At 43.4% G+C, this 27,738-nt stretch overlaps 3 protein-coding genes across 7 annotated transcripts in view; 2 read left to right on the top strand and 1 right to left on the bottom strand.

Annotated features, from left to right (window-relative positions):
* LOC310636483 (uncharacterized protein) overlaps positions 1 to 6,828 on the top strand; it is a 34,381-nt gene extending 27,553 nt beyond the window's left edge. For both annotated transcript variants that reach the window (XM_083356373.1, XM_083356372.1), the window contains one exon: positions 5,794 to 6,828. In XM_083356373.1, the coding sequence (XP_083212499.1) occupies positions 5,794 to 6,353 (560 nt within the window). In that variant the 3' untranslated portion in view covers positions 6,354 to 6,828. The remainder of the gene's footprint in view (positions 1 to 5,793) is intronic.
* The window catches only part of LOC310636470 (uncharacterized protein), a 356,270-nt gene that overhangs the window by 279,485 nt on the left and 49,047 nt on the right, over positions 1 to 27,738 (bottom strand). Inside the window, exons 10-11 of one of the 4 annotated variants that reach the window (XR_014491726.1) lie at positions 25,642 to 25,866; positions 23,084 to 25,102 (exon numbers count right to left, since the gene is read on the bottom strand). The exons of 1 other annotated variant lie outside the window; for it this stretch is intronic. The gene's annotated coding sequence lies outside the window, so the exon portion shown is untranslated. Of the gene's footprint in view, positions 1 to 23,083; positions 25,867 to 26,590; positions 27,127 to 27,738 lie in introns of those variants that run through there. 2 more of the 4 variants (XM_083356336.1, XM_083356337.1) reach the window with 2 other exon arrangements.
* Positions 13,822 to 15,087, top strand: LOC310636539 (uncharacterized protein). Its single transcript, XM_083356486.1, has one exon. It carries the CDS (start codon positions 14,148 to 14,150, stop codon positions 15,012 to 15,014), a length of 867 nt encoding a protein of 288 aa, XP_083212612.1. The 5' UTR covers positions 13,822 to 14,147; the 3' UTR covers positions 15,015 to 15,087.

Below are 27,738 nucleotides of genomic sequence, written 5' to 3' on the forward strand. Positions count from 1 at the left end.
CCACTCACTCAACATTATGGCAGACCTCCCTGGGATTATTTATGACCCGGTCACTTCCTGTCACATGACCGTACTTTGGGCATTTGGCAAGCAGGCTGTGTTTATGGCCATCTGCAGCATTCTGCGGTCATGCGACCATGTTTTAGAACATTTTTTGCCCCAAACTGGCATTTGATTGCTTTTTTTTTTAACCAAAATGCCCCATAATGAACAAACTGATTCACCTAACAACTGCAGCATTCGCAGAAAAAGTTGTAAAACCAGGTCAGTCACGTTGGTCATCTATTTTATGGACGTCGCGACTTATGACGGTAACGGGTAGGCTTCCTTAACAGCCATAAGTCAAGGACTACCTGTAATGTATCCTCATACATTAGACAGGGTGGAGATAGGATGTCCTACTGGACGATCACTTAAACATGAGCCCACCGTGCGCGGCCGCAGCCAGAAAAGCCAATACAATCCTTGGTTGTCTAAACAGAACGTAGAATCAAAATCATGCGAAGCATTAGTCCCGCTTTATAAATTCTTAGTAAGGCCTCATCGCAGATGATACCACTCTAATGGCAGAAAAGTGAAGAGGAACTAAAGAGCCTCTTGTTGCGGGTGAAGAAGGAGAGTGCAAAAGTTGGGTTGAAACTTAACATTAAGAAAACCAAGATCATGGCATCCGGCCCTCTCAATTCCTGGCAAATAGATGGGGAAGAAATGGAGGTAGTGACAGATTTTATTTTCCTGGGCTCCAAGATCACTGCAGATGGGGACTGTAGCCAAGAAATTAAAAGATGCTTGCTCCTGGGGAGGAAAGCCATGGCAAATCTAGACAGCACACTAAAAAGCAGAGACATCACCCTGTCAACAAAAGTGCGTATAGTCAAGGCTATGGTCTTCCCAGTTGCAATGTATGGCAGTGAAAGCTGGAGCATAAGAAAGGCTGAGCGCCAAAGAATTGAGGCCTTTGAACTCTGGTGCCGGAGAAGACTCTTGCGAGTCCCTTGGACTGCAAGGCGATCAAACCGGTCAGTCCTAGAGGAGATCAACCCTGACTGCTCTTTAGAAGGCCAGATCCTGAAACTAAAACTCAAATCCTTTGGCCACCTAATGAGAAGGAAGGACTCACTGGAGAAGAGCCTAATGCTGGGAAAGATTGAGGGCAAGAGAAGAAGGGGACGACAGAGAATGAGGTGGCTGGATGGAGTCACTGAAGCAGTAGGCGTGAGTCTAGATGGACTCCAGAATATGGTAGAGGACAGGAAGGCCTGGAGGAACGTTGTCCATGGGGTCGCGATGGGTCGGACACGACTTCGCAGCTAACAACAACAAAAGGCCTCATCTGTAATATTGTACCCAGTTTTGGTTACCACATTGCAAAAAAGATGTTGAGACCTTATGGGGGGGGGGGAAGTGCAAAGAAGAATAACTAAGATGATCAAGGCCTGGAGAGTAAAACATGAAGGATTTCTGTTTGGCCAGTCTAGTGAGAAGAAAGACTAGGGGTGACATGACAGCAGTATTCCTGTATTTGAGGGGCTGCCACAAAGAAGGGGGGTCAAATTATTTTCCAAAGCACCAGAGGACGGGACAAGAAACAATGGATGGAAACTAAACAAGGACAGAAGCAACCTGGAATTAAGGAGAAACCTCCTAACAGTGAGAACAATTAACCAGTGGAACAGCTTTGCCTTCAGAAGTTGTGGGTGCTTCATCACTGGAAGCTTTTAAGGAGAGACTGGACAGTCACTTGTCTGAAATGGGATAGGGTCTCCTGCTTGAGCAGGGGTTTGGACTAGATGACCTCCAGTGTCCCTTCCAGCTCTGTTCTGACGGAGGAAGGGGGTTATTGCAAGTCCTTTAGGGAGCCTGATTTAGGGGGTGGGGGGGGAGAAAAAATTGGGTCTTCTATTCCTAGTCCAGGCCTTTCCCTATTATTTTTTTGTATTACTCCACACTCTTCTGGGGCTAAGAGTGGGGATTAACAACAACAACAATAATGATGATGATGATGTTGGAAGGGACCTTGGAGATCATCTAGCGCAACCCCCTGCTCAGGCAGAAAACCCTCTACCATTTCAGACCAATGGCTGTCCAGTCTCTTCTTAAAAACTTCCTGTGTTGGGAGCATTCACCGCTTCTGGAGGCAGGTTGTTCCACTGATTAATTGTTCCAACTGTCAGGAAGTTTCTCCTTAGTTCTAGGTTGCTTCTCTCTTTAGTTAGTTTCCATCCGTTGCTTCTTGTCCTGCCTTCAAGTGCTTTGGAGAATAGCTTGACTCCCTCTTCTTTGGGGCAACCCCTGACATATTGGAACACTGCTATCATGTCCCCCCTTGTCCTTCTCTTCATTAATCTAAAGGTAAAGGTAAAGGTTCCCCCGCACATGCGTGCTAGTCGTTTCTGACTCTAGGGGCTGGTGCTCATCTCCGTTTCAAAGCCGAAGAGCCAGCGCTTGTCCGAGGACGTCTCCGTGGTCATGTGGCCGGCATAACTAGACGCCAAAGGCACACAGAATGCTGTTACCTTCCCACCGTAGTGGTCCCTATTTTTCTACTTGAATTTTTACGTGCTTTCGAACTGCTAGGTGGCCAGAAGCTGGGACGAGTCACAGGCGCTCACTCTGCTACGCGGCACTCTGGATTCGACCCGCCAAACTGCCGACCTTCTGATCGACAAGCTCAGCGTCCTAACCCACTGAGCCACCGCGTCCCTTATTTCGTTAAACTAGACATACCCAATTCCAGCAACCGTTCCCTATGTTTTAGCCTCTAGTCCCCTGATCATCTTTGTTGCTCTTCTCTGCACTCTTTCCAGAGTCTCGACGTCTTTTTTACATCGTGGTGACCAAAACCGGATGCAGTATTCCAAGCGTGGCCTTATCAAGGCGTAGTAAAGTGGTATTAACACTTCACGTGATCTTGATTCTATTGCCTCAGAGCACTCCAGGGACCTTCTGTAGCTCAATAGAGACTAGATATTGGGTCTCTCTCTCTGCCCCTAATCCTGCCCCCAAACTGCTGCTCTGGCTGAGTGTGGAATACAGTAGCATTTTTTGCACCTCTTATTCAGCACATTCTCCGCTATTCAGTCCAGGCCTGCTTTTCAACCTGACCCATTTTAAGGTGTGTGGGTTTAGCTAAATAGTATCGCTAATTCTGGGATTTGAACTCCACCCATCTTAAAGCTGGCACGGTTGAGAAACCCTGCTGTGCGCTTTCTAAGCGAGTAGGCTAAGAGCAATGGAGCTCCGACTTATTTTATTCTAAAACAGACGTGTTTCTTACCTTTGGCCCAATCTTTCACTCAGAGATAGTTAATGCGAGCTATGTCTGTTTCCAAAACCTCATCTTGGGCTGATGGAGTAAACCCAGGTCTGAAATGTCTGAGGGACAATGCTGCGCCTTTCCCCAATTTTGTTCAACACAATTAATAATAATAATAATAATAATAATAATAATAATAATAATAATAATAATAATAATAATATAATCATAATCATGATAAGCATAATAATGATAAGCATAATAATAATAATAATAATAATAATAATAATAATAATAATAATAATACATCAAGAAATTGCAGCTTCCTGCAATAACTCCAGCAAAGCTACAAAAAACTGCGCTACTCGGAACAGCTTATATTTTAAGAAGATACCTGGTTGATACCTAGGATGCTGGCAGCAACCCGTGTCAACCATTAGTGCCAGTTTTATGAATAAAAGTTTGATAATAATAATAAAGTTGGAAGGGACCTTGGAGGTCATCTAGTCCAGTCCCCTGCTCAGGCAGGAAACCCTGTGCCATTTCAGACAAATGGCTGACCAGTCTCTTCTTAAAAATTTCCTTCATTCCTTTCAATACCTTCCAATGCAGATAATCCTTCACTTTTGACTGTAACGGAGCCCGCCCATTATCATCATGAGTCACGATCCTTGTAAAGCAAGTCATCGCCTGGCTGGGCCTGATTTGACGACTAGGATTGTTAAACGAACACCATACTTATTAATGCTAGGGTCATTAAATAAACCCATTTTTTGCTGTGGGACTTTTTTTTTTGCCAAAAACCAGAAATAAACCCCGGCTTCTGTCAAAAAATGTCATAAATTGAGGTCCTATGATCGTGGGTTGACTGCAAATGGCCGTAGACACAAAATGGCTACCCAGCATCAAAACGGGGCTCCCTGCCGTCGGAACTGCAGAATTGGGTTGTAAGTACCTATTGTGGGTCCCTTGTAACTTCAAACAGTTGCGAAGTGACTGGTCATAAGCTGAGGACTAGCCGTATAGGTTTATCATCCTCTTGAGGTTACAGGTTATTTCCTGTAAAGGAAATGTAGGAAGAGAATATTTGTAGCCCAGGGTTGAACTCCGGGGTCTTTGTTGCGCTCTGAGCTTGGTTGTTGTCTTGTAGACGTTTCATTATCCAACTTGGGAACATCATTACTGCTAACAACGTTACCCAGCACTGATAATGTTACCTAGTTGGGTAATGAAATGTCTGAAGAAAACCACCAAGCTCAAGAGATTGTATTGCTTTCCGTGCCACTTATCCTAGGCCAGGGGTAGGCCACCTTGGCTCTTTCATGACTCGTGGACTTCAACTCCCAGAATTCCTGAGCCAGCATGGCTCAGCTTGGAAACCTCTCCCTTTCCCCTCAGCGTGGCTGGCTCAGGAATTCTGGGAGTTGAAGTCCACGAGTCATAAAGCGGCCTAGGCCAGGGGTAGGCCACCTTGGCTCTTTCATGACTCGTGGACTTCAACTCCCAGAATTCCTGAGCCAGCATGGCTCAGCTTGGAAACCTCTCCCTTTCCCCTCAGCGTGGCTGGCTCAGGAATTCTGGGAGTTGAAGTCCACGAGTCATAAAGCGGCCTAGGCCAGGGGTAGGCCACCTTGGCTCTTTCATGACTCGTGGACTTCAACTCCCAGAATTCCTGAGCCAGCATGGCTCAGCTTGGAAACCTCTCCCTTTCCCCTCAGCGTGGCTGGCTCAGGAATTCTGGGAGTTGAAGTCCCCGAGTCATAAAGCGGCCTAGGCCAGGGGTAGGCCACCTTGGCTCTTTCATGACTCGTAGACTTCAACTCCCAGAATTCCTGAGCCAGCATGGCTCAGCTTGGAAACCTCTCCCTTTCCCCTCAGCGTGGCTGGCTCAGGAATTCTGGGAGTTGAAGTCCACGAGTCATAAAGCGGCCTAGGGCAGGGGTAGGCAACCTTGGCTCTTTCATGACTGGTGGACTTCAACTCCCAGAATTCCTGAGCCAGCATGGCTCAGCTTGGAAACTCTCCCTTTCCCCTCAGCATGGCTGGCTCAGGAATTCTGGGAGTTGAAGTCCACGAGTCATAAAAGAGCCAAGGTGGCCCACCCCTATCTTCGGCTCTTCCACTTCTTTCGGACTCTTCCCACAATATCCTTTTTAAAAAGCCAGCCGAAGGAAGGAAGGAGCCAAGGTGGCCTACCCCTGGCCTAGGCCGCTTTATGACTCGTGGACTTCAACTCCCAGAATTCCTGAGCCAGCCACGCTGAGGGGAAAGGGAGAGGTTTCCAAGCTGAGCCATGCTGGCTCAGGAATTCTGGGAGTTGAAGTCCACCAGTCATGAAAGAGCCAAGTTGGCCTACCCCTGCCCTAGGAAGGAAGGAAGCAGCTGCATTCATGCACTCACACCTAGTGGCATGTTTGTTGGTTTTTCCTTGATCAAGCCAGGAAAGGGCCGATGCTTGCGCACGCGGCTCCGAGTCTCTACCTGAGCTCCACGCTCCGTCCTTTTAAGACGCCTGTGTTTCTCCCTTCCTCCCTCAGGAAGCCAAAAGCCGCCGCTGACCATCCCCGAACGGATGAGAAACATTCGCAAGGCCCGGCAGGAAAGGAGAGCGGACGTTGGTCCATCCCGAGGTGGCATTGGGGACTCGGCGGCGGGAAACCCTCTCATGGACCCGGCCTTGCCAGGGCCCCACAAGGCCAAGCCCGCGCCCTCGAGTGAAATCGAGAAGGCGTGGGAAGAGTGCGAAAGGAAGGCGGTGGAGAAGCTGGAAGGCTACTTAAGAGAGAAAGGCTGGAAACTCCAGACTGCGCATTCAAGCCAGACTGGGATTCTCCAGGATGTGTTGTCTATCGTGTGTAAAGGCCGCACGGCTGCATCTCTGCCCGTTCTTACTTCTCCTGCCCAAGGGCCCCCTCTTTCTTCCCAGACGCCGCCCGCTGAAGTATCGACAGAGTCCCGAATCTCGGAGCCGTGCAAGAACTCAGCGACCTCTTCGCCTCCTCGTCCTCCTCTTCCTCCCTCTTCTCAGGGGGGCTTGTCGGACCGAAGCATTCGTCTGAAAAGGAAGCGTTCTCTCCCGGCCCGCTTTCAGTGCTGACCTGGTTTTATTTCCCTTTCGAGTCACGCGTTAGCCGGTTAGTCGGATCAAACACACACCCACAAACCCCCGTCCTCAGGGTTTTGAGTTTTGCGCTTTCTTCCCTCTTTCTTTACGGTGGTGGAATCGAAGGAGGGGCTGTGTTTGATGCTGGCTTCCCCAGGAGGAAATAAAACCGTGATAAATGAAACATCATTTCTTGTTTGGGGGAACGATGAGGAGTTTGGGGGTGTCGGTAATTTCCTGACAGGACATGACAGCCTTCCCGGAATCCAGGCAGGGTGTCGAGGTCAGCTCTGCAGTTCTGTTAATTTTTTTTCCCTTTTTTTTTTCCAAGTTTACTGAATTTATACGCCATCAAACTCCCAGTGAGTTTGGGTGGTATAATTTGGCTTCTTTTTTTTGGGAAAAAAAGTAACAACCTAAGGAGCACAACTGGTTTAACTGCAGTTACAGTAGACCAGGGGTCTTCAAACGTGGCAACTTTTAAGACTCAGGGACTTCAACTCCCAGAATTCCTCAGCCTGGGAGTTGAAGTCCCCGAGTCTTAAAAGTGGCCAAGTTTGAAGACCTCTGCAGTAGACAAATACTGTATTTTCTGGCGTATAAGACTACTTTTTAACCCATAAAAATCTTCTCAAAAGTCAGGGGTCGTCTTATACGCAGGGTGCTGAAAATAGCCCAAACCCTATAATTTAACAGGAAATGTAGGGGGTCGTCTTATACGCCCAGTCGTCTTATACGCCGGAAAATACGGTAACATTCTGTAAATCTGCTTTCCTGATACTAGGTAAATCAGGTTAATATCAGAGACCCTTAAAAACTGGCAACTCCTGATAAGTCTTCAACTTTTAGCTATTCGTTTCACGACCGTTTGAAGTTACAAACGGCACTGAAATGGTGACTTGCAAACGGTCCGTCCCCCCCCTACGATCTTTGCAGCATCACTTGGCAACTTGCACGTATTCGGTGACGGTTGCCGCATCCTGATGGCCATTTATGACTTTCCCGGCGGGCTTCCGACGAGCAAAGTCAATGCGGGAAGCCAGATTCGTTTTTAACGGTTCTCCGAACAGCTGTGGCAAAAACATTACAAATCGGCCACAACTCACTTAACTGTCTTTTGCTTAGCCATGAATATCCTGGCCCCAATTGTGATCCTAAGGTGAGAACTTAAGAGCTGGGTGGTTCTCAGTCCTGAATGGTTTTCCTCATTTTCCCCCGAAATGAATTACTAGCTTCCATATACGTCAGGAGTTAGCCATTTTTTTCCTCCCGTAAAGGGCCAGATCCTGCCCCTCCTCTGCATCCATGGGCACATCTGGCAGACCTACCAGCCAAGGGCCACGGCAGCTGTTGGATGGTGCCGCTTCACCGGCCATGGTAGGATGCCCCATCCGTGGCTCCATCCCTCACCTGGGACTTCAGGCCTGACTCTTGCCACCTGCCTGCCCAGAAGCTTATCTCACAGGCCACGCACAAACAGGCAGGGTGGATTTGGCCCATGGGCCAAGCTTTGCCAAACCCTGCTATAGTCAATGAAGGCACCTTCCAGCTTCTTTCGTGAACCGATGGGATTGATGAACACGGGCAGTCCTCAGCTTTGACTTAGAATAGAATAGAAGCTGGAAGGGACCTTGGAGGTCTTCTAGTCCAGCCCGCTGCTCGAGCAGGAGAACCTGTATCAAGGGTAAGCCACCTCGGCTCTTTTATGACTCGTGGACTTCAACTCCCAGAATTCCTGAGCCAACATGGCTCAGCTTGGAAACCTCTCCCTTTCCCCTCAGCATGGCCGGCTCAGGAATTCTGGGAGTTGAAGTCCACGAGTCATAAAGCGGCCTAGGCCAGGGGTAGGCCACCTTGGCTCTTTTATGACTCGTGGACTTCAACTCCCAGAATTCCTGAGGCAGCACGGCTCAGCTTGGAAACCTCTCCCTTTCCCCTCAGCATGGCCGGCTCAGGAATTCTGGGAGTTGAAGTCCACGAGTCATAAAGCGGCCTAGGCCAGGGGTAGGCAACCTTGGCTCTTTTATGACTCGTGGACTTCAACTCCCAGAATTCCTGAGCCAGCATGGCTCAGCTTGCAAACCTCTCCCTTTCCCCTCAGCATGGCCGACTCAGGAATTCTGGGAGTTGAAGTCCGCGAGTCACAAAAGAGCCAAGGTTGCCTACCCTTGGACTATACCATTTCAGACAGGTGGCTTACAAGAGTTCATTTAGTGACGGTGCAAAGTCACAACACTGAAAAACAGCGTCTTGTGACCATTTTTCCCAGTTAGGGCTGTTGCAGCAGCCCTACGGTCACGCGGTCGAAATTCGGCTGCTTGGCAACTGACTTGTATTTATGACGGTTGCAGCGTCCCGGGGGTCACATGATCGATCCCCTTTTGCGACCTCCTGACAAGCAGAGTCAAAGGGGAAGTCAGATTCACTCACCAACCATGTTACCAACCTAATAGCTCAAGTGACCCACTTAAGCACCGGGGCAAGGAAGCTCATAAAATGGGGGCAAAATTCACTTAACAACTGTCTCTCTTAGCGACAGAAATTTCGGGCTCCATTGTTGCAAACTGTGGACTACCTATATTAGCAAAGGGGACTTGCTATCCTCTGGTTCTCTAACTCAGGTGTTTTTTTTTCCAAAATTACCTCTGCGGATCCCTGGGATCACCCAGGACTTGAACGGATTCCATGGGACCAAAGGCACACACACACACACACACTCACACACACACGCGTCATCAAAGAGCCAAGGTGGCCTACACCTGGTCTTAAATTGACAGTTGTCACTCTGCAGCCAATGCACCACCCCTTTTTGTGAAGGTGTCAGTGTCACATATATATGTAAAACATTGAGCTTGATCATACGGCCAGTCATTTAATTTATTAGATTGAGGGGGGGTCACCTGATTCCAGATCCCCTGTGGGTGCCTCACAATATGAAAACTTTTTTTTATTAAAGAGTTTTACAAAAACAAAATTTTACAATATATCCCCAAATCCCTCCCACCCCAAACCCCCCCACTTCCCAGAGCTAAATACAGGATTATAGTTACAATAATCATATTCTAAATAAAAATTATACATAATATACAATTAACCAAATTCATAATGCGCTTTAACTCTCTTTTAACATAACTACCAACAACGTACCAATAACAATATCCCACTAAAATCTACTCATAAGCTAAATGGTACTTTTTAGTCCCATATTTGTTTTGAATATAATTTATCCTTCTCCTCCAAACTGAAATATATCTTTCCTGTGAATGATCTTTCAGATAAGCAGAAATCTTAGACATTTCTGCAAGATTCGAAACTTTAAACACCCATTCTTCTACAGTGGGCAAACTATCCTTCTTCCAATATTGTCCCACCAGTAACCGTGCTGCCGTTATCATGTTCAACATCACGTTTCTTTAACATCACAATCTACAACAATGCCCAATAAAAACAATTGCGGGGAAAACTTTATCTTTCTCTTAAAAATCTTTTGAATGTTCCACCAAATTTTAATCCAAAAAGCTTTTATATTTCTACAAGTCCACCACATATGAAAATAGGTAGCTTCTAAACTACCACACCTCCAACATTTAGACTGTAAATTAGGATACATGTTGGACAACTTCTTGGGATCCAGATGCCATCTATAAAACATTTTATAAAAATTTTCTCTTAGATTTTGAGCCTGGGTAAATTTAACATTTCTGACCCAAATTATCTCCCAGGTGTCCAACGAAATTGGTTCCTGAATATTTTGTGCCCAATATAAAAACTTAATGTGGCCCAAATAAATAAATGAAACCACGTACAACGGAAGATATTACAAAGACCATCCTTAACGGGAGGCCCGGAAGAACCCTAATCGTGGTTCTTTTGACTGCCATCTTGCTTTTTTGGATCTTCACCCTCACCTTTTGACAAGATTGGCCTTCAGACAAGGCTAGAACAGTACGGGCGGTCCTCAACTTACAACAGTTCACTGAGTGACCGTTCAAAGTGACGACGTCACTGGAAAAAGTGACCAGTGATCGTTTTTTCACATTTACGACCCTTGTAGCATCCCAGGTGATCATCTGATCAAAATCCAGGAGAGGAGCTTATTCTTCTGGGGGGCCCCACCTGAAATTTATTTATTTATTTATTTTAATTCCATTTATATCCCGCCCTTCTCCGAAGACTCAGGGCGGCTTACAAGCTTAGCAGTAGCCTTCATTTGAGATTGACCAGAATCCTAAGTGAATTTCTGGAAGGCTACAGAGATTCCTGGCCATCCGGGTCACGATGAGGTCCCAAAGGTGCTTTTTCAGGAGTCAACCTGGACTTCCTTTGGTTTTCTTTGAAGACATTTCGCTTCTCATCTGAGAAGCTTCTTCAGCTCTGAGGAAGCTGAAGCAGCTCAGTTGTGGTCGTTAAAGTGGAGGACTACCTGTATTCTGTAGGTTTTGTGCCCTGGACTGCTGCAATGCCTTCGATGTGGAGCTGCCCTTGAAGGGTTTATGGAAACACAACAGCGCCAGCAGTTTTGTGTTGTCTCTCTAGAAGCGAAACGTCTTCAAAGTCCAGTTGCCTCTTGGAAAAGCACCTTTGGGATGATCTTCTAGAACAGGGGTCTTCAAACTTGGCCCTTTTATGACTTGTGGACTTCAACTCCCAGAATTCCTCAGCCAGCAAAGCTGGCTGAGGAATTCTAGGAGTTGAAGTCCACAAGTCATAAAAGGGCCAAGTTTGAAGACCCCTGTTCTAGAAATTTCTTAAATTGTGGTGTGTGGTTTTTTCCCCCAAGCAGGCCTGAGGCTCCCTTGGTAAAAGGGAGCCCCCATGACTTGCTTGTACAGATAGTCCTCGACTTAAGACCAGCTCACTTAGTGACTGTTCGAAGGTAAACCACGGCCCTGGGAAAAGTGACTGAATGACTGTTTTTTTCACCCAACCATTGCAGCATCCCCCATGGTCACGTAATCAAAATTCAGAGGCTTGGCAGCTGACTCACATTTACGACGTTTGCAGTGTCCGGGGATCAACGCGATCCCACCCCCCTTTTTTTTTTTTGCGACTTTCTGACCCGCAAAGTCAATGGGGGAAGCTGGATTTACTTAACAACCGTGTTACTAATTGAACGAGTGCAGCGATTCCGTTAGCAAATGTGGCAAGAGAGGCTGTAAAATGGGGCGCAAAACTCAACCAATGTCTCTATTAGCAACAGAAATTTGGGGCTCCGCTGCGGTCATAAATTGAGGACTTCCTGTACGGTGTGTGTGAAATTCTGATGCCTTCCGCTGCTTTTTTTTTTTCTTTAGGTTTAATTGCTCTCGCTGATTATTCAAGATGCTTTTGAATGTTTGGTTTCACCGTTCATCGCCAAGAGTCACGCTTGCGAAATGTGTGGCTATATATCAAGCTGATCCATAGTAAAATTTCTACCAAGTTTAAAAGTTGCAGGGCGGCTGGGGAAGAAATGGAAGGGAGGTTAGACACAAATTATCAAAAGAGGGAAGACCGGCATTAATAATAATAATAATAATAATAATAATAATAATAATAATAATAATAATAATAATAATAATAATAATAATAATATAATAATAATAATAATAATAATAATAATAATAATAATAATAATAATAATAACAAAGTTGGAAGGGATCTTGGAGGTCATCTAGCCCAACCCGCCTGCTCAAGCAGGAAACCCTATACCCAGGGCTTTTTTTTCTCCTAGAACGCTCAGAACGGAGTTCCGGCACCTTTTTTGGATGGAACCTTGTAGGGTAGGCAAGGTGGGTTGTATGACATGTGTGAGTTCCGGCACCTTTTTCTTTTACAAAAAAAGCACTGCCTATACCAGGGGTAGGCAACCTCGGCTCTTTTATGACTCATGGACTTCAACTCCCAGAATTCCTGAGCCAGCAATTCCTGAGCTCAGGAATTCTGGGAGTTGAAGTCCATGAGTCATAAAAGAGCCGAGGTTGCCTACCCCTGGCCTATACCATTTTGGACAAATGGCTGCCCGTTAACAACCACACAATTCACTTAACAACCACATAATTTGCTTAATCCCACAATTCACTGAACAACGGTGAATGCGCCAACACTGGAAAATTTTTAAGAAGTGACTGGACAGCCATTGGTCTGAAATGGTATATAGGGTTTCCTGCCTGAGCAGGGGGTTGGACTAGATGACCTCCAAGGTCCCTTCCAACTTTATTATTATGAACCCCACAATTCGCCTCACAACCAAGCAATTTGCTTCACCACCACACCATTTGCTTCACCGCCACACAGTTTGCTTCACCAGCACGCAATTTGCTTCGCAACCAGATTTGCTTCACCAGCACGTGATTTGCTTCACAACCACACAATTTGCTTCACAATCGCGCAATTCGCTTTACAACCATTCTAAAAAATGGTAGTAAAGCTGGTCTGGTGATGTGATGACTTGCTTAACGATCGCATCCCTTAGTTCCTGAAATTCCGTTTCCAATTGTGGTCACTGAGGGCTACCGGTATTTGTCTCTTGAATGTTCTAACATGTACAGTGTATATAATAAATCTGCCTTTGCTTTAAGGTGCCCAGAAATGCTGTTTTTCCTGCAATAAAACAACACTGCTCTCGCAAGAGATTCTCAGGGCATACAGGCCGTTCTCAGGCTTACAACTGTTAACAGAGACAGAATTTCGATTGTACGTCATGATAGTCCCTACGTCGAGGCACCCGTGCAACTGGCCTTGATTTGGCAACCATTCTGCAGCGGTTGTTAAGTGAATACATATTCGTTAAGCAAATCAACATATTCTTACGGCCATTTTTTTTGCTAGAATTCAGCCTCAAAGATTGGAAAACTGCAAAAAGGGTCATCAATCACAGTCATGTGAATGCGGCACGCAGGCGTTGTGGTAGTGCAGTGGTTACAGTGCAGTATTGCGGGCTTACTCTGCCCAAAGCCAGTTCAATCCTGACGGGCTCAACTTTGACTCAGCTTTCCACCTTTCCGAGTTCGGTAAAATTAGGACCCAGCTTTTTTGGGGGAGGGCATATGCTAATATTGTAAACCGCTCAGAGAGTGTGAAGTGGTATATAAGTCTAAGGGCTATTGCTAGAATGCTGCAACCGGTCATACAAGTGCCAAGCATCTGAAACGTGATCATGATTGTGCAGATATGTGCAGCAGTCAGAAGGAACCAGGTCTTAAGTAGCTCTTGGGGGGCGGGGGGGGCAATCCATTGTAACTTTGAACAGTTAGCAATAGCAATAGTATTTAGATTTATACACCGCTCCATAGTGCTTTAAAGCACTGAGTAGTTTACAATGTCAGCCTGTTGCCCCAAACAATCCCGGTCCTCATTTTAACCAACCTCAGAAGGATGAGTCCACCTTGAATCCATCAGGTTTGAACTCCAGGCTGTGGGCACAGTCAGTCGGCAATACTGCATTCTAACCACTGTGCCATCAGGGCTCCTTAATGATGGTTGCTAGGGGACCGGTCGTTAAGTGAAGATTACCTGTACCTGGTATAATTCCACAATGTGAGATGTAAGCAAACATTTCCAGGTATGTCTAGCACAACTTAAGGCAATTCCCTCGTTATAAATTTTGACTTTTAATTACCGCATTCCTGCATGTAAACATGTATCACGTAACCAGATTGTCGACCAAGAAGATGGATGTTGGCAAGGAAGGAAGCGGGCAGGTAGAATAGCCATTTTTTTAAAAAAAGGATTATAGGAAAGAGACGACCAGATTCAGACAAAAATTCCTCTCTGTCTCCCCCTTCAGGTGATGTGAAGAGGCCCTGGATGCAGCTGAAGAGCTCCCAGATGGAAGGAGAGACGGAGACACTGACTGAATTCTCACAGTGGAATATTCCTGCGACGACAGCCATTCCCGAGCAAAGTTGTGAGCCCAGCATGGAACAGGGGAAGATGCCGTTAGATGTAGATCCCAGAGAGGCTCTAGAAAATTTTATCGCCCTCTGCAGTGAAACCTCTGAACTGCAGTCTATGGCAGAAGAACCTTTAGTTTCAGACTATTGTAGAAAATACCACTACAAACCAGGGTTTGTGATGAGTTACCCTGGTGAGGACCCCTCCGAATGTCCAATGTGGGTGGAAAATGGCCAACAAGAGTCTTGTCCGAGAATTCAAACAGGGGGAAAGCCCTTTGGATGTCCCGAATGTGGGAAATGTTTCCGGCAGAAAGAAAATTTAATGCACCATCAGCAGTTGCACGCGATCGAGATGCCCCACGAATACCCTGATATTGGAAAAATATTCCAGCAAAGAGAACATTTGTTGAGGGGTCTCCGGGCAGGGAAGAGACTCTATGAATGTCCTGAGTGCGGGAAAAACTTTCCCACCCGGGAAACTTTGATAAGGCATGTGAGAATTCACACCGGAGAGAGACCCTTCGAATGTCCTCAGTGTGGCCAGTTCTTCAGACAGCGAGCCCATTTGATACGACATCAGAGGATCCACACGGGAGAAAGGCCGTACGTGTGTCCCGAGTGCGGGAGAAGCTTCTCTCGGCGCGACAGCTTGATCGACCATCAAAGGAAGCACGTCAACGAGAAACCTTATCAGTGTCTGGAATGTGGGAAAAGCTTTTGCCACAAAGGGGCCCTGCTGAAGCACCAGCGAGTCCACGTGACAACAATTGTAGTCTGAAAACCTGCGCACCCTGTAAACAAAACTTGATTGCAACCGTTTTGTGTTTGTCCTTTGTTCCGATTAAACATTACCTAGACAACATGAGTCTCTGGTGCACTGTCTAAAGAAAATGAAAGTCAATTTACTAGCATTGTAATTAAGCTAGTAATTAAGTTTAGGTAAGTTGGGCATTGTATGAGTTACACAGGCTAGATTTCTTTTTCTTTGAATTTGAGTTTGTTTAGTATGGCATACGTTTGTCAGAGAGACCTGCGCTTTTCAGAGTGGTCAACGACAGCCTGATTCTGTGGTGGCGAACATATGGCACATGTGCCATTGGCGGCACGCAGAGCCCTCTCTGTGGGCATGCGCGCCGTCACCCCAGTCCTAGGCCTTCAATTGAGTTTTATAAAACCTTTTTGCTTTAGGCCTCCGCCGCCGTGTGCAAAAAAAAAAGGTTCAATCGATCAATCAATTTCAAGTTCTCGCAGGAGAAAAAAAAAGATCTTGCAACGTTGGAATTGATTGAACTTTTTAGTCCCACCCAGTCTGCCATTACCATCACAGCCACGCCCACCCAATGGGCCACACTCACCCGATACATGTTGGTTTTGGGTTGCAGTTTGGGCACTCGGTCTCTAAAAGGTTCGCCATCACTGGATTGCTAGCTTGTTCAATTTTGCGCCTGCATTTTTATCCATGGTGTGCCAAGAGAGGCTAGCTTGCCCCTTCTAACTACTGTTGATGGGATCTTCTAAGGCCTCTTCCACCAACCTCACCTTGTGTCCAGGCAGGTCCAGCACTGAACCTTTATACCCTACTTTGGAAAAGAGTTTAAGAGCTTGAGGGGAAAATAAAATCAAAGCGATACCTTTCCTTGGCACATTTTTTAAAAAACAAAACAAAATATGAGAGTCTGCCAGAAATAAAATCAGCAAATCCCGTTGCGGGAAATGTAATCCAAAATATTCCAAATCCTTTTTAATCTGTAAAGTTTTCCTGAATTCAGCTCAGAACATCGTTTTGAAAGGCGTTCAAAAATCAGTTTCAAATAGTCCGTGTGTTATTTTCTCAAATATTTCAAAAAAATTCAGCTCTGCAGTTGTGCTGCCTGACCGAAAGTCACCAATGTGATCAGTGATCTGACGGTGATTTTCAGCCTCACAAAAACACGCAAACCTAAAAGATCCCCATTTCTCTGTTTGGTATCATGGCAGAAACAGATCCTTGCTTGTTAGGGCACAATTCATGCCAGACAAGATTTGATTAGGAATTCGGGTGGATCCCATGTAAAGACCGTATGGAAAAAAACTAGAGTGGTCTATAGATGTAAAGTATGTATGGACGATTACATGATCATCCTTGTTTGAAACAGTGGTGTACAGGTAGTCCTCAACTTACGACCATAGTTGTGCCCAAAATTTACATTGCCGAATGAGACAGTTGGTAAGTGAATTTTCCCACATTTTACGACCTTTCTCACCAGTTTGTAAGTAAATTATTAGTTGTTACTAACATGGTTGTTAAGTGAATCTGGCTTCCCCATTGACTGCTTGCCAGGTGGTCGCAAAAGATGAGATCACGTGACCCCGGGACACGGCAACCGTCATAAATAGGAGTCAGTTGCCAAGCATCTGGATTTTGATAATGTGACCGTGGGGATGTTCAAATGACGGTGTCAAAAACTGTCTTTAGTCGCTTTTTCAGTGCTGTTGTAACTTTGAACAGTCACTAAATGAATTGTTGTGAGTCAAGGACTACCTGTAAAACTTTACATGCACATAAGGTTTTCTGAGAAGCCTTTACACACGTCCATTTTGTTTTGCTCTGCTTTTTCTTACTCTATTTTTGTGATTTTTTCTTTAAAAAATAGGGAAAGCATTTTCACACTGAAGCCTGGGACCAGTGATCCAGCACGGGTGGGCGTAAGCTCAGAGCGGACCTAAGTGGAGGCTTTAAGCAGCCGTCTGCTGCACCGGCTTTAATTTGGCCCTTTGTTCTGGACAGCAGGTTGACCTAAATGATCCTTTTTAATCCTCTGATTCTATTTTTAAAAAAAAGTCTTCACAATCCCTGATGCATCACAAGATTTACTTTCTAAGGCGGCATCAATCTTCCCTGATGTCCCGTCCTTGTCAGATCCAGAACAGATCTGGGACTGAATTTCCCAGAATCCCTCACACGCACACGCACACACACACACACACGAAACTGCCCAGGGTGGAATTGGGAAAAATACCAAGTCCTAAGGGAAATTTAGCAATATGCTAAAGTGGAATTAATTAAGGGATACTGACTTACTCGAATCGGGGTTTTTCCCCCCCTTAGATCAGGAATTTCTTATGTTTTTATTATTTATTTAAAAAATTATTCATTTTATTTTTTTAAAGAAAACGTTATTGATTTTCTAGTTTTACATATTTTACAATATTTGAAAAGCAGCGTGGAGTTGATCAATAATTCAATAACATACAAATATCTTTAGTACAGTTCTATTACATTAAATATTTCCTCTTTTCCCCTTAGTATTTACTGTCTCATATTTAAACTAATACAATTCTTATTAAAGGTAAAGGTAAAGGTAAAGGTTCCCCCGCACATGTGTGCTAGTCGTTTCCGACTCTAGGGGCCGGTGCTCATCTCCGTTTCAAAGCCGAAGAGCCAGCGCTTGTCCGAGGACGTCTCCGTGGTCATGTGGCTGGCATGACTGGATGCCAAAGGCGCACGGAACGCTGTTACCTTCCCACCGGAGTGGTCCCTATTTTTCTACTTGCATTTTTTACGTGCTTTCGAACTGCTAGGTTGGCAGAAGCTGGGACGAGTAACAGGCGCTCACTCTGTTACGCGGCACTCGGGATTCGACCCGCCAAACTGCCGACCATCTGATCGACAAGCTCAGCGTCCTAACCCACTGAGCCACCGCGTCCCTTTACAATTCTTATTATATCGATCAAATAAAAATAACTTTCTTTCATTTATCAATAACTTTTAGTTTGTACATATCCTAGTTATTTTAACATTCAATCTTTTTAGTCAATGTCCTAATTAGTTTTTCCCAATTTTTAGTTTCCTATTAATATTTAAATTTAATGTTTAATATTTATAATTTCCAAGTTTTGAATAACCCCAATTCCCTTTATCACAATTCATCACAAGATCTAATGTTCAGGATACACGTTTTATCTATTTAAATTCTCACCATCTTACATCAACTAATTAATAATACAATATAACATTCTTATTTTCTAATAATTTCCAAATATCTTAAATTTAGTAACCAAAATTTTATTTTAACATTTAATACTTCCTCTTTTTCTCTTAATATCTACTATCTCATATTTAAGCTAGTAGTTTTTATTATTACCGCTAAGTAAAAACATATGACATTTATCAATAGCATTTTAGCTTATGTATATCTTAATTACCTTTACATTTAACCTTTATAACAAATCAATGTTCAAATTTAACTGTTAATATTTATACTTCCAAGTTTTGTTTTTATTTTTGAAAAATGTTATTGGTTTTCTGTTACAATTACATATTTGAAAAGCAATGTGGCAGCTGGATTATAATAATTCAATTACATACAAATATATATATATATATATATATATATATATATATATATATATATATATATATATATGCAAATTATTCAAATTGCTAATAAAGAATTTGGGAGGCTAAGATGATCATTTCGAACTCTTTATGTTCTCATCAGTTAGTCATACCCTTTATTAGCAATTTGAATAATTTGCACAAATAATGAGGTGTCATAAGCTGACTAGTTCCTGTGGATAAGCCCTGAGTCGGGCCAAAACAGGAATGAAAGAGTTAATTAGCAAGGTCCATTCAAAAAGCCTTGACAAATACTTAAACATATATATATATATTAATTCTATTTATATCCCGCCCTTCTCCGAAGACTCAGGGCGGCTTACAAGCTTAGCAATAGCCTTCATTCTATGTATATGCCTGCTGATTAGGGCTTTCACACACACCCCAAGCGGCATTATTACAAAGTCAGCTTAATTGCCCCCAACAATCTGGGTCCTCATTTTACCTACCTCGGAAGGATGGAAGGCTGAGTCAACCTTGAGCCTGGTGGGATGCGAACCTGCACTAATTGCAGGCAGCTGGTGTTACTTAAGGAGGCATTAGCCCACTGCTCCACCAAGGCTCCTTTGTATTATTAGTACAAATCTCAAACTAATACTGTAAATATTTTCTCTCTTTTCCATTAATATGTACTCTTATTTAAATTAACACAAATTTTATTTTAACAATCAAAGCAACTTTCCTACATTTATCAGTAGTTTAGTTTATATGTATCTTAATTGTTTTTAACAATCTTTTAGACAATCAATAACCTAGTGACTTTTTCCCAATTTTAATTTTCCATTAATATTTAAATTTAATGTTTAATATTTATCATTTCCAAATTTTAGATGACCCCAATTCCCTTTATCACAATTCCTCACAAAATCTGTTGTTCAGAGTATACGTCTTATCTATTTACATTCTCACCATCTACATCAACAAATCAATAACACAATATAATATTCTTATTTTCTAATAATTCCAAATATCTTAAATTTAGTAACCAAATTTCACCCCCGTTTAATACTTCCTCTCTCTTCCTCTTTGTATCTATTATCTCATGTTTAAGCTAATAATTTTTATTCTAACTGCTACATAGACATACTCATTACATTCATCAATATAACCTTTATGAGGAAATCAGTATTCAAATTTAACTAAGTATATTCTAATTCTCATAAATAGGTCAAACCCCCATTCTTCTTCAGTCTTATTCTAGCTTTCTTTCTTTGCCAAATCGTCTTCCGTGTCCGTGCTTTTGAGTTGTCAAACAAATCTCCTTGTATTATTATGTCTATTATTTGATGTTGAAAAAAACCATCCGGTCGCCATTTTCTTGAGAGGGCCAGCAGATCTAGCAGGTCGGCTCTTTATTTTTCCATCTTGACGTAGTTGTCCTGAACTGTTTGTCTTCTCTTCCGTCTGTTCTTCTTCTTGATCCTCAGGTTCCTTCTGATTTATATTGAAAGTCTTTTCCTTATTCCATATTGTCAGTTTCTTTTCTGAATTTTCCATTATCTGTACTTGCTGAGCAGTTAAATCTTCTGTTATATTTGATTGTTCCACTTTTTCTATTGTATTCTGTATAGGTGATTCTTTGGTTGTAGTTAGAGTTTGAGTTTGCAGATTGGGGCTGCCTTGTTTTTTTCTATACCCACTTATTTCATCACCAGCTGTAAAGAGGGTTTGAAGAATTGCTTTCAACATAAAAAGGATTTGTTCCTGAACCTCCTCCATAGGAAAAATCTGTTCCTGATCTTCTTCCATAATAATGTATTAGACTACAAGCTTTACAATCAGGAAATTCAAAAGGAAAGTTTTTTTCTTTCTTTCCACTAGGTAGGGAGCACAGCTGAACTTCTCCCAGCTAATGTTTCAAGGTTACATGTATCTTATCTATTTTCTGGGCTGTCAGCCAAGTCTCTTTTAAACAATAACAAATTGAAGTATAAGATTTCGCCACAAGATGTCACTCCTGCCATTTAAAGATTTCCTTTGAATCACAAAGTTATTTTAATCTTTTCAATTTTGCTTCTATTTTGTAAGGAAAAACCCAGATCTTCAGTAAAAATAGAAAGTAAGAGTAAAAAATAATCATTTGGTCCACAAATTTTAGGAAATAAAATTCCGATTGGGATCCAGTTAATTTTTTCAACATTTTAAACTTCCCTGGGTAGTCGGTCGCGGCTGTTTCTGGAGGGAGGGCTAAATTCTCCCTTCCCTCTCCACAGGGGGAAAAATACAGGTACAAAAATTAGTTAGGATTTAAGAAAGGTAAATCTCACCCAGTCTCAATCTACTTCTTTTACACCCTAATTACTTTCTGTACCTCCTTAAGCTTCTAAGCATTCTCCCCCCTGTGGTGAGGGAAGGGAGACTTTAGCCCTCCTTCCAGAAAAAGCGGCGACTAAATACCCAGGGGCGTCTTAAGTCACTATGTTGCTTTTCAAATATGTGAAAGTAATATTACAAAATTAATAAAATTTGTAAAAAAAAATCTCACCCAGTCTCTTCCATGCTACTTTAAAGCTGTCTGGTGGTAAGTGTAACTTCGGCTGTCTGCTGCCTAGTGATGAGTCATATTACTATGGCTGGTCTTTTGTCTGCCGGTTTGGAGGGTTTTGCCAGCTCAAGCAGGAGAGCTACCACGAGGGTGCCTCCTTGCTGGTTGCCCCTACAGGGTGACTTTCAACCCTTTCCAGGGTCCCCCAGCGATGCAAAACTGGACAAGGAAGATGGAGCTCGTCTTGCAAGCGTCCATGGCAGCCGCGTTGGCAAATTGGGAGTCCTATACTTCCAAGTTTTAAATGACCAGTTTTCTTTATCTCAACCCATAACAATATCTAGTATTCAAAGTACACATCTTATCTAGTTGAGTATATTCTATTTTAATTCTCACTAATAAGTCAAAATCCCTATTTTCTTCAGTCTTATTCTAGCTTGCTTTCTTTGCCAAATTGTCTTCCATGTCCATGCTTTTGAGTCATCAAATAAATTTCCCTGTGTTGTTATGTATATTGTTTGATGTAGAAAAAGCCATCCGGTTGCCATTTTTTTGAGAGGATTAACAAATCGTCTATTTTTCCATCTCGACATAGTTGTTCTGAACTGTTTATCTTCTCTTCAGTCTGTACTTCTTCTTGATCCTCAGGTTTCTTCTGATTTATATAGGAAGTCTTTTCCTTTTTCCACGTTTTCAGTTCCTTTTCTGGGTTTTCCATTAACTGTGTTTGTTGGTCAGTTGAATCTTGTTATATATAATATTGAATTTTTCCACTTTTTCTATTATATTCTGTGTAGTTGATTTTTTTAGTTGTAATCAAAGTTTGAGATCGTATATCTGGGCTGACATCTTGTTCTTTTCCATAACTTATTTCATCAGCAGCTGTAAGAAGTGTTTTATAAATTGCTTTCAACATAAAGAGAATCTATTCCTGATCTTCACCCATATTCTCTTAGTAGTGTACTAGGTTCAAAGCTTTATAATTGGAGAATGTAAAAAAAAATGTCACTGAGTATAGAACATAGCTGGTCTTCTCACAGCTGATATCAAAAGGTTATAAAAGTCTTCTCTATAGTCTGGTCTTTTGGCCAAGTCTATTTTAAGCAATAACAAATTGTAATTTCAGGTTTAGCCACAAGATGTTGCCCATACCATTTAGAGTTTTCTTTTAAATCCAAAATTTTTATAATCTTTTCAACTTTACTTCTTTTTTGTAAGTAAAAACCCAGATCTCCAGTAAGCATAAAAAATATTTGTCCACAAACTTTAAAAAAATAAAATTTTAATTAGGATCAAGTTCTTCTTGCAACGTTTTAAACTCTCCTGGATAGTCAGTCGCCACTGTTTTTTAAGGGGAGGGATAGAATCTCCCTTCCCTCTCCACAGGGGGGAAAGTACTTTGAGCAGCTTATGCAGGTAAAGAAGTTAGTTAGGATTTAAGAGAGGTAGATCTCACCCAGGCTCATCCGTGCTGCTTTAAAGTTGCCTGATAGTAAATGTGACTTTGGCTGTCTGCAGGCTAGTGACAAGCCATATTCCTATGGCCAGTCTTTCGTCCGCCAATTAGGAGGGCTGCCCCGGATCAAGCGGAGGGGCTACCGCCCTCCTGCGATCAAGCAAGGATCCACCTCCTTGCTGGTCGCCCTTACAGGGCAGCTTTCAACCCTTTCCAGGGTCCCCCAGCAAAGCGAAACTGGACGTGAAAGAGATTAGCTTCCAGATGTCCATGGCGGCTGCATCGGCACACTGGAAGCCTATTATTTATTAAATTTGTTTGCCATTCATTTCATCACAAACTATTGTGCTTCAACATTAAGTAAGAATATTTGCAGGTTTATTTATTCAATGTATATGTCACCCATCTGAGGTGACTGGGCTGGTTTAAAAGGTTTGCAACCCACTTGCAGCATGGAAGCCAAAAGGTGACTTATTCTTCTAAACCAGTCTAACACGATGCTTACAAATGAAAGGAAGATTCTGGAGGTTCCAAAGTTGTAAAAAAAATTTATTGTTGAATGCATCAATAAGCTTTTCCAAATCTGTCACAATATACAAGCAAACAGGATTGTGACTCCTACTACATCCTATTTCCCCCCCCCCGTTTCCATTCAAATCTAATAATTTTCCAAACTTTTTTTTTTTAAAAAGAATTGCATAAGCTAGTAACTCCAGTCCTGATCTCACCCAGTAGTAGCTCCCATTAGACCAGGGTCTTCCAACCTTGGCAACTTTTAAGATGTATGGATTTCAACTCCCAGAATTCCCCAGCCAGCATAGTACAGAGGGATTCTGGGAATTGGAGTCCACACGTCTTAAAAAGTTTGCAAGGTTGGGAAACTTTGCATTAAACGGATTGAGAATTTGCCCGGATAAGGATGGGTTTTACCATATTCCCAGAATCATGAAAAACAAACTTGGTCAAGTGATTTCTCTTGTCCCTGAATATTTGTAACCTTAGTCGTCAGGCGAAAAGAAGAACCTCCATGTAAAGAGGCAGTATACCCGTGCACATCAGTAGCTTCTGGGCTCAGGGACAGTAGAAACCTACTTATAGGCCTCATGGCTTGTTGGGTGGGTTTCCTAGAATCAGCCAGTTATGAGAAACAGACTGCTGGGCTACAAAAATCAGTGGTCCATTCCCCCAGATTTTTTCCGCTCTCTGTAATCTTCCTATATTGGAGACTTTTTCATCTTTTCCCCCAGCCTAAATTACAGCCCTGAGATTTTCTAACAAGTCTCTCTTCCACGTAGTAACCAGATCCAACCAGGCATAGTGTTTCACAATCTGCTTGCAGTTGACAACCATTTAAAAAAAAAATCAAAGTTTTTTTTTTAAAAAAAATGAAGGCTCTTGTTTCTTGTATTACAGCGAGAGTAGTTTTAAAAAATTGAAGGGGAAAAAAAAAAGATGTCGAGGATAGCTAAAAAACGGGAAAATGTCTGGAGTTGCAAATCTGAATTAGAAATCCAGTCAAGCAGTTAGGACTTAAAGCCGTTGTCCTTCTAAATAAATCCCCGTCCTACTCAGTCTTGTGCATTTTTACAATTACGCTGCTCTTGACAGATCGCAGCAAGGAGCTGTACTTTTCAAGGCAGTCTACTTCGCTGCCCCAGTTTTGTTTTGATTTTTAAAAAAAGCTTTTTCCCGTAATATTTTGCCCCAAACTGGCTCTCTGCCATCTCTCCTCTGGATTCCTTCAATCTTTTCCCTTGACAACTCAACCCACTCAGATTTTTTTTACTTGTTTCTTATAGGACTTGGGTGGCTACATCCAAGCCATGAGCTGAGCTGGCTGGTTTTGCTTGCTCTTCAGACTTTAAGCTACTTGGGGGGGGGGGGGAGAGAATAAATCTTTCTGTGTAGGAGAAGAGCATTAGCACCTGCTAAAAACAGCCACTGACCTTGGCAGAAACACCCAGTGCAGATTAAAATAAAGATGAAGAAGCTGGAACTCCTGTTTGTGCCCAGGTGAGGCTGTTGTAGAAAGATACAAGACCGAAGGCCTTTGCTGAAGCTGAAGCAGTAGACCTGAAATAAGTCTCACCACCGCAATCCTCCAGTGTCACACTCAATTCCCTACTAGATGAAGCCCATGAAAGATTTTATTTGGAGTATATTTACCAAAAGGGTGGTCCTTTAAGAGTGAGACATACCCACTTACTAACACACTTCAGGGCGAGCCTATCTTAGTCTTAACTAGGCTTTGGGTTATGTAACGAACTCCAAGTCCAAGAACCAATCTGAAGACCGGGGTTTAGGCTGAGATTTATGCTCAACAATTATAATGTCCCTTTCACCATTCCTTGGGTGGGCATGTTAATAATACAACTCCATCACTTCCCGTTTCTTACTTTCTCGGACTTTTCGCCCTTTTCCTTACTTTTGATTAAGTGTGTGTAAGGGGGGGGGGGGGAAGTTAAAAATTTTAACAGTGTATATTGTGTGGACAGCTGTCCCATCCATACTTGACATGGAATCGTGTGGCATCACTCAACAGGGAACCTAAAACACAAAACATGAAAAGTCTATTATGACACAAAATCCAATTTCTTTCAAAAAAAAAAAAAGCTGTTCACCTTTTTAAATACTAAACGATTATTGTTAATTCACTGCTCAGTGGGTAATCCTTTGCTTCTACCCCAAATCCTTGTAAACTACTTTTCCCGAGCCTTTTCTTGAAGTGTCTCTGAAGCCAAAGTGAGTTTTGAATTCCGCTGTGAGGCGGAGAAACAGACTTGCGGTGGAACGACGTGAATTCTCTTCCCACAAAGGAATATAGAATGAGAAGGGCTATGCAACACAGAAGGGGACGAAAACCTTGGAAAAAATGGATGTGTTATCCGAAATACTGTTATCCTGTTGGCTGACGGCAGAGAACAGACTGACCCCTTCCTGCACGACAATGTTCTCCGGTCTCCGGAGAACATTTCTGAAGTTTTCACAAATGCTCAAAAGGACATCAACACCCAAGACCAGTGTGGAGAAGACAACTGTGAGAAGACAGAAGAGTCAGCAGCTCGCCCGAAAACAAGAGAGTTTACTGTTGCTGGGTGTTTGATCTGCAGAGGTCAACCGGCGGCCACTTCTTATTCGGAGGGTTGCTCATCGCTGCAGATCCAACCGTGCTCGCAGGCAGATCCACCAAGTTGGCCTTCTCTGCTGCCCGAAGGGAGTGGTTCATCAGAAGAGAGGTCCAACGGGGATCTTGGAAGTGTTGTCTTGTTTCACGAGCGATGTACACTGTGCAAGCAGGTGCGTAAATCAAACTGGGAGGAGGGAGGAAAAAAAAGAAAGAAAAATCAAGACACACCTCTGCACGCCCAGATTAGGCATTTCCCACGTTGGTGTACTGATGTCCCAACTCCTGATCCCCCCACTTAGCTTACTTCCGAGAGCACTGCCCTACAGGAAATATTGGGGCCACAGTTTTGCCTTCATTTGGAAGGGTCTTAAAAACAAACATAAAACTGAAGCCAGAAGTTTTTATTAGTTTTTTTTTTAAAAAAAAAATTGGATAAAAAGTGGAACTATCGTAAGGTTGACTGCAGCAAGAATCCTATATGGGTAAAAATGGAAACCCAATTTGGAAAGACTGATAGCAATAGCACTTAAGACTTACACACCGCTTCACGGCGCTTTTACAGCCCTCTCTAAGCGGTTTACAGAGTCAGCATAGGGCCCCTCGGCAATCTGGTTCTTCATTTTACCCACCTCGGAAGGATGGAAGGTTGAATCAACCTTGAGCCGGTCAGGATTGAACTGCGAACAGTTGGCAGAACTAGCTTGCAATGCTGCATTCTAGCCACTGCGCCACCACGGCTCATGAAGCCAGAGATGAAGGAGGCAGGGAGGGTAAAACTGTTTAATTAAAGAACATAACTTTTCCGGTTATCTTACTAAATACGGAAAGCCAAAGTTGAGGTTGTAGCTGTATTTAGTGTTTTACCACACCCCAAAAAAGTTGGAAGCCAGTTTTTTTCTCTCTTACTTTGCGCCCCTCTCCCTTTCTTTACTTTACTTACCCTACTCCCTCATTACAGGCAGTCCTCGACTTACAACCATTTGTTTAGTGACTGTTCAAAGTTACAACGGCACCGGAAAAAGTGACTTATGACCGTTATTCACACTTTCCACTGCTCCCCAGGGTCATGAGATCAAAATTCAGACGCTTGGCAACTGACTCGTATTTATGACGGTTGCATTCTCCCGGGATCACAAGATCACCTTTTGCGACCTTCCAACAAACAAAGCCAATGGGGAAGCCAGGTTCACTTAACAACCATGCTACTAACGCCTATGGAGATTCTCCATCATCCAGATCGTGGTTGTCCCAAGGGTGCTTTTTTCAGGAGGCAACTGGACTTTGTTTTTTCTTTGAAGACGTTTAGCTTCTCATCTAAGAATCTTCTTCAGTAAAGGGACACAGGGCAGAAAACATCCTGCAGCCAAGAAGGGTCCACACCCACTTGCCATACTCAGGTGACCCTGATGAAACAGGTAAACCTCCAGGTGGCCTCCATGACTCTCTAAAAGGATACAAATATACAAAGGCTTTCAGCCATCCTCACCACTCTCTGCACCGCCTTCCTGTCTGAAGCAGCGATGCTTCCAAACCAGACTGTGATGGTGTATGACGGGATGCTCTCGATCGTCCCTCTGTAGAAAGTGGTAAGGACAGGGGAAAGAAGATGTGCTTTTCCTGCCTTTTCGGCGTCGCATGAGAAAAGCTCATCTTCCTTCCCCTGTCCTGACCACTTTCTACAGAGGGACGATCGAGAGCATCCCGTCGTACACCATCACAGTCTGGTTTGGAAGCATCGCTGCTTCAGACAGGAAGGCGGTGCAGAGTGGTGAGGATGGCTGAAAAGACTATTGGCAGTTCCCTCCCTAACATCCAGGACAGAGCACAGAAGCGTTGCTTGAACAGGCCCCGTAAGATTGTCTGGGACACTACAGATCCTCTTCACGACCTGTTTTCCTTGTTGCCTTCTGGGAGAAGGAGGCTCCGTGGTATCCGAAGCAGAACATCCAGATTCAGTCACAGCTTTGTTCCATACAGTATTAACCTTGTGAACTCTAAAGCTTCCTCCTTCCATTATGTATTCAAGATAGACAGTGTTTAATATTTACGTGCTACT

The sequence above is a fragment of the Vipera ursinii genome, assembly GCF_947247035.1.
Source record: "Vipera ursinii genome assembly, chromosome: 2".
NCBI classification, from domain to species: Eukaryota; Metazoa; Chordata; class Lepidosauria; order Squamata; family Viperidae; genus Vipera; species Vipera ursinii.